The sequence below is a fragment of the Osmerus eperlanus genome, unplaced genomic scaffold (assembly GCF_963692335.1).
Source record: "Osmerus eperlanus unplaced genomic scaffold, fOsmEpe2.1 SCAFFOLD_130, whole genome shotgun sequence".
Classification (NCBI taxonomy): domain Eukaryota; kingdom Metazoa; phylum Chordata; class Actinopteri; order Osmeriformes; family Osmeridae; genus Osmerus; species Osmerus eperlanus.
The window spans coordinates 55086-62440 of record NW_026911740.1 but is presented as its reverse complement, the minus strand read 5'-3'; the positions used below and the strand labels follow the sequence as shown (position 1 = coordinate 62440).

The following is a 7355-nucleotide window of genomic DNA, read 5'->3' as shown; positions in this document are numbered from 1 at the left end:
AGAAAGAAGGATTTGATGTCAGCTGGTGTAAACTATACATCCTACTCTTTCCTCGAAGCCTCCACCTCTTCATCTCCTTCTCTTCCTCATCCTCCCATTTTATCCCTCCCTCCCTCCTTCCTCCTGGTTCAGAGCTCACAGTCTCTGTCATGTCAGATATCTGTCCTTCGACAGCTCAACTCTTGTGTTCCCAATGCAAGGTTTTCCAAACTCTTCCCTCTCTTGACTCTTGACCCTCTCTTTCTCTCCCTTAGTGTGACCTGTGTCCTCTCTGTGTCCTGTCTCTCACTCACTCTCTCTGTAAAGAGGAAACACAGGTCAGACACTCCTGTCTGCTTTCAGAGACTGTGATTCACCTGATGACTCATCTACTCCCTTCTCCTCTCACTCTTTTTAGTAACCCCTCTCCCCCTCTCCCCCTCTCCCCCTCTCCCCCTCTCCCCTCCTCTTCTTCTTCCCCCTCCCAGCCCCCCTGCCTCCTCTTCTTTACATTTACATTTAGTCATTTATCAGACGCTCTTATCTAGAGCGACTTACAGTAAGTACAGGGACATTCTCCCCGAGGCAAGTAGGGTGAAGTGCCTTGCCCAAGGACACAACGTCATTTGACACGGCCAGTAATCACACCGGCAACCTTCAGATTAGTAACCCGATTCCCTAACCGCTCTCCCCCCCCTCTCCCCCCCCTCTCCCCCCCTCTCTCCCCTCTCTCCCCTCTCTCCCCTCCCTCCCCTCTCTCTCCCCTCTCTTCCCTCTCTTCCCTCTCTTCCCTCTCTACCCTCTACCCTCTCTCCCCCCTCTCCCCCCATCTCCCCCCTCTCTCCCCCCATCTCCCCTCTCCCCCCCTCCCCCCCTCTCCCCAGGCCTCGTCTGTCCTCACCTCTGCTCACTGTCTGGGTCTCCGCTCCGTTAGCCAGATAACTCCACCCCTCTGAGGTGTACCATCTAACCTTCTCTCTGTTTCTTATTTGGCCTCCTCTCCCTCCCTCTCCCCTCTTCCCCTCTCTACCTCTCGTCCTCTTTCTTCCCCCTCCTCTCCTCTCTCCTCCTCCTCCTCCCCCCCCCCTCCCCCCCTCCTCTGTGAAAGGTCTCCTCCTGAGTGGCCCTAACAAGCTCTTACTGCAGTGATCATGGGATTAGGAGACAGAGAGGAAGAGGGAGAGAAAGAGAGAGAAGAGAAGGGGGTTGGTTTAGTGTGTAACCTAGAGAGAGAAAGGGAGAGAGAGAGAGGGAGAGACATAGAGAGAGACAGGAGACAGAGAGAGAGGGAGACAGACAGACAGACAGACAGACAGACAGACAGAGAGAGAGAGAGAGAGAGAGAGGAGAGAGAGAGAGAGAGAGAGAGAGGAGAGAGAGAGAGAGAGAGGCCTGGAACCTGTGGTTGGAAGACTGCAGCTCCCTGGGTGACCACAGAGGAAGAGGCAAACACTAAGTAGCTTCTCAGAGGCTGATTATGAGAACCAGCTCAGACTGGTGCAGGGATGAAGAACACACACACACACTGCCATCCAGGGGTGTTGAGGAGATGTACACACACACACAGACACACATACACACACAGCCATCCAGGGTGTTGAGGAGATGTACACATGCACACATGCACACACACACACAGCCATCCAGGGTGTTGAGGAGACACACACACACAGACACACACACAGACACAGCCATCCTGGGTGTCGGACCCCTTGATCAGGAGGTCTGGTTGTGATCAGGGCAATTAGTCTCTACTACTTTTCCTGGATTCTCTTACAGCCAACCAGCCAGCCAACCAGCTTGTCAGCCAGTCAGCCAGCCAACCAGCTTGTCAGACAGTCAGCCAACCAGCCAGCCAACCAGCTAGACAGACAGACAACCAGCTTGTCAGCCAGACAGACAGACAGCTTGTCAGGCAGTCAGCCAGCCAGCCAGTCAGCCAACCATCCAGCCAGCCAACCAGCTTGTCAGCCAGAACCAGCCAGCCATCCAGATTGTCAGTTAACCAGCCAGCCAGCCAACCAGCTTGTCAGCCAGTGAGCCAAGCCAGCCAGCTTGTCAGTCAGCCAGCCAGCCAGCCAGCCAGCCAGTCAGTTGTTTTGTTCATGTGGTGAGTCCATGTTGACTCCAGTGGTGAGAGTTTTGAGCTGCAGGAGCCTGTTAGAGTGTGTGTGTGTGTGAACAAGGTGCTGGAAGGGTGTGTGTAACTGTACCTGTACTTTGATAATCTGAAACACATTTCATGTCTCCTCCCTCCCTTCTTCCTCCCCCTCCTCCTGTCTTGAGGAGAAGAAGAGGGAAGGTGGGAGGAGGGAAGGATTAAGGATGGAGAGAATAGAATGGGTACATTTACATCACACCCTTCTCTCTCTCTCCATCACCCTTCTCTTTCCTTCATTGCCTTCCTCGTCTCTCTCCAACTTCTCCTCTCTCTCTCTCTCTTCTCTCTCTCTCTCTCTCCACCCCCCCACCCTCTCTCCATATGTATAGAAATAAGCCCATGTCTCATACTGAGAGCCACACAGTCGTCTGGGGTGGATGTAGAGACTAGATCAAGGGATGATAAGAATGTAGATTTGGGTTTCTTCTACGCTGCACAGACATGCTTTATATTATCTATTGAGACTGTGTCTTTGTTTGGGTCCAGTGAGTGTGTGTGTGAGTGTGTGTGTGAGTTTTCTTCTAAATAGCGTGTGTAGTTGATGTTGATGACTGAGTGTATGTTTTTACATAGTGTGTGTGTGAGAAAGTGTGTGATTTTATCTGTTGAGAGAACGTTCTGGAAGGAAGACAGTTTCTAGAGTTGGTTCTGTCTGCCTAGGAGGGCTAAGCTGGTGCGGGAGGAGGAGGAGGAAGAGGAGGAAGGAGAGACACGTGACCTCCAGGTCAACCAGCATCAGCCATCACCACCTGCAGACCTGCCAGGTGAGGGGTGGCACCCGGGCTCTTTACCTTCATCATCATTCTTACCATCATCATCCTCATCACCATTGCTGGTATTTGAGGATGCAGGCTAGCTACTGGCTCCAGCTGACTGCAGCTTGTATCCAAAGCCACATAGTACATATAGTATGAAGACAACAATAGGGTTTAAACTATAGTATAGTATTAAACAACAGCACTATGCCTACAGTGCAGCATAATAAACAGTGATAGTTGTTAATTGACAATTTGGTTACTTTACTAATCAACTGATTGGTTAATTGGTCCCTGGCTTCAGGTGCTGCTGTGCGTGCTAGTGTGTCTGCTGCCCCTGGTAGAAGGGGTGCGCTTGGCTTCAGACCAGGCTGTGGCACGGCCGGGAGGGGAGGAGCAGAGGGCTGCTACCAGACACCTACCAGGAGGCGGAGGAGGAGGACAGCAACCCCTTACCACCTCCTGGCAGGGTCTCTACTGTGAGTAACGAGCAGGTTTTCATACAATATCAAATTATCTTTTATTTTTTCAGGGTATTCATTTTTGGTATGATATTCAGAAGCAGACAACTTAATTTACTTTTATTTTTGTATCCATCTCTTATGTCCTTTTTCACTCCTTTTGTCTTTTTGTCTCTCTCTATTCCTCCCTCCGTCCGTCCCTCCCTCCCTCCCTCCCTCCACTCCCCCAGACCCCTATGTGTTAGAGGAGCAGGAGAGCCATCCAGGGGGTCACAGGTCAGCTCGCCTCCCCCAGTCCTTCCCCCCCTCCCCCGCCACGCCCGCGGAACCGCCCAAGAAGAAAAAGAAGAGAAAACAAAATGAGAAAGCTAGAGAGGGCGTAGGAAAAGAGCGAGAGAAAGGGAAGGGGAAAGGGAAGAAGGGGTCTCCCAGGCAGAGCAGCAGGGACTGCCATCTGGAGAAGAGAGAGATGCGGGTCAGAGACCTGGGGCTGGGCTTCGACTCGGACGAGATTGTCCTCTTCAAGTTCTGTGTGGGTTCCTGCCGGGCCTCCAGAACCAACTACGACCTGGCCCTCCGGGCTCTGCTGGAGAACGGGTCTCTGCCTCGACGGACGGTGCGGAAGGTCACCAGCCAGCCCTGCTGTCGGCCCCACAAATACGAACCTGTGTCCTTCATGGACGCACACACCACCTGGAGAACCATCGAATCACTATCCGCAGCCAGCTGCATGTGCATGGGCTGAGGAGGAGGAGGAGGAGGAGGAGGAGGAGGAGGAGGAGGAGAGGAGGAGAGGAAGCACTCTCACTGGAGAGTGCTTCTGGAGGTCCCAGCCACCCTGGAGTGTCACCCAGGTTCAGGAGTTTCTCCTCATATTCCAGGCAGAGGGCATACCATCCCACTTCCTGCTTTCCACTTTCTGTAGGAGGAAATGCAGTTGAACTTATTTCCTGTTTAAGAGGAAGTCAGTTTGTCTGGCCCAGTAGTCAGTCTACACAGACCTGGGGTCAGTCTACACAGACCTGGGGTCAGTCTACACAGACTTAGGGCCAGTCTACACAGACCTGGGGTCAGTCTACACAGAGTTAGGGTCAGTCTACACAGACTTAGGGCCAGTCTACACAGACTTAGGGCAGTCTACACATACCTGGGGCCAGTCTTGGGACCTCCAGAAGGTTCCAGGACAACACAGACAACTGGTCCATGACTGACAGGAGTTACTCACACAGCCACAACAACACGAATGTTTCAGTCACGACGGAGCTACAGGAAATGCATGACAGTCACTGACAGAGCACGTCCAATCCCCTTTCTCTCATTCCAAATGTGTCAGAGAGAGACAGGAAGTTCAAAGACAGAAAGGAAGTTCCTGAGCTCCAGATGAACTCTGCCACTTGATAGGTGCGGTGCCTCTGCCAGCCTCGCTGTACTGTACGCCTAATACTGTGTATATATACATGTATTAATTTATTTTCAGATAAATTATTTATTTATTACATTTTTCATACGAGAGCTGTTTTATACACTTAAATGTAAATATCTATTTATTATCGGGAACTCCATCTGCAGTGTTCTGTATCACACTCTATAGCCCCAGAATGCTGAATCACTAGATTATATACACCATCCTATACTTTACTATACTCAAATCATAGCAAATTCAAATCAAAATGTATTTGTATAGCCCTTTTTCCAAGCAATGTCACAGAGGGCCTCACATAAGCCCATAGAACTGCCCCTCAGCCAACCTCAACCCTCAAGGAAGACAAGGAAAAACTCCCAGAAAAACTCAATAGAGGAGAAAAAATGTAAGAAACCTTGGGAGGAGCAATTCAGTGAGGGATCCCTTCTTCCAGGGACGGCTGGTGAAAGAGAGGAGCAGAACACCAAAAACCAACTAAATGTCAATAGATGTACTATAGATTATATATACCATCCTATACTTTACTGTACTGTAGATTGTATTTACAATACTATAGATTATATAAACCATCCTATTCTTTACCGTACTATAGATTATATTTACTATACTATAGATTAGGTTCAGTATACTATAGATTACATATACCATGCTATAATGTTCTCAACTAGCCTTACTAGCATTAGTAAGGTTCCCAGGAAGACAGACTTTAAAACCAGAGTTTAGAACCAGAGTTTAGAACTAGAGTTTAGAACCAGAGTTTAGAAGCACACTGGAACACCAAAAGACAGAAGAATATTCACAACACACGGATGCCCAACCACTTTACACTATAAACACTATAAAACGTTGACTGAAAGTGTGTTGATATTCAAAAGATACTTCATACTAGACCACACTATTACACTATACTAGACTTCTTCATACCAGACTACACCACTGCTGGAGAAAGATCAGGTTGAACTTCATGAACTAAAGGTTTATTATTTTTATGTATAATTGAGCTAATAATCTTTTGTCAGTGTTCTACTGTTTTCATGGTGGTGGCCTGTGTTCTTGAAGTAGTTTTCTTCGAAGTTCTTATCAAAACGCGTCCAAACAAGCAATCTGCCCGCTGTGACGTGGTAGCGACATCACTTCCTGTTTCGGAGACAGGAAGCAGACAGCTCACTGGAGGCTGGGGCACGAGCTCCATGCTCAGTCTTATCAATGTTGTTTCAGTGTTTTAGAGCCTCATCAGCCAACTGTCATTATTGTTATTGACGTAACTATTACTATTAGTGACATTGTTATTATTATTGTAATTATTATTATTGTGAAGATAATTCCTTTATTTTTGTACTATGGCTTCATCCTGTATTAGAAATAAAGTTTTATATTTAGACTTGAGCCTGGGCCTCCTTTAGGATTGTCAAGCCTGACCCTATGACCCCATGACCCTATGACCCCATGACCTATGACCCCATGACCTTATGACCCTATGACCCCATGACCCCATGACCCTATGACCCTATGACCCTATGACCCCATGACCCTATGACCCACCCCTGGAAGGACAGTAAACTCTACAACAGCATCACAACACTGTAACGCCCACTTCCTAACACACAAACACTCCTCTGTAATCTCTCACTTTGTTTCTCCATACTTGGTCATCTGTGTTACATTGCCACCTGCAGGTTGGTTTCAGAACGACACCAGCTCAGCCAGGAGCCTTCCCTCTCCTCCCTGCCTTCCCTCTCCCTCCCTGCCTTCCCTCTCCTCCCTGCCTTCCCTCTCCCTCCCTGCCTTCCCTCTCCTCCCTGCCTTCCCTCTCCCCCCCTGCCTTCCCTCTCCCCCCTGCCTTCCCTCTCCTCCCTGCCTTCCCTCTCCCTCCCTGCCTTCCCTCTCCTCCCTGCCTTCCCTCTCCTCCCTGCCTTCCCTCTCCTCCCTGCCTTCCCTCTCCTCCCTGCCTTCCCTCTCCCTCCCTGCCTTCCCTCTCCTCCCTGCCTTCCCTCTCCTCCCTGCCTTCCCTCTCCCTCCCTGCCTTCCCTCTCCTCCCTGCCTTCCCTCTCCTCCCTGCCTTCCCTATCCCTCCCTGCCTTCCCTCTCCTCCCTGCCTTCCCTATCCCTCCCTGCCTTCCCTATCCCTCCCTGCCTTCCCTATCCCTCCCTGCCTTCCCTCTCCCTCCCTGCCTTCCCTCTCCTCCCTGCCTTCCCTCTCCCTCCCTGCCTTCCCTCTCCCCCCCTGCCTTCCCTCTCCCCCCCTGCCTTCCCTCTCCCTCCCTGCCTTCCCTCTCCTCCCTGCCTTCCCTCTCCTCCCTGCCTTCCCTCTCCTCCCTGCCTTCCCTCTCCCCCCTGCCTTCCCTCTCCTCCCTGCCTTCCCTCTCCCCCCCTGCCTTCCCTCTCCTCCCTGCCTTCCCTCTCCCCCCTGCCTTCCCTCTCCTCCCTGCCTTCCCTCTCCCCCCCTGCCTTCCCTCTCCCTCCCTGCCTTCCCTCTCCCCCCCTGCCTTCCCTCTCCCCCCCTGCCTTCCCTCTCCCTCCCTGCCTTCCCTCTCCCTCCCTGCCTTCCCTCTCCTCCCTGCCTTCCCTCTCCCTCC

General features: G+C 51.1%; 1 protein-coding gene across 1 annotated transcript; it reads left to right on the top strand.

Annotated features, from left to right (window-relative positions):
• Window positions 1–3443: 3443 nt before the first annotated feature.
• Window positions 3444–4101, top strand: LOC134016540 (artemin-like). Its single transcript, XM_062455885.1, has 2 exons — window positions 3444–3456; window positions 3587–4101. The coding sequence occupies exons 1-2, from the start codon at window positions 3444–3446 to the stop codon at window positions 4099–4101; spliced, it is 528 nt and encodes a 175-aa protein (XP_062311869.1).
• Window positions 4102–7355: the final 3254 nt, after the last annotated feature.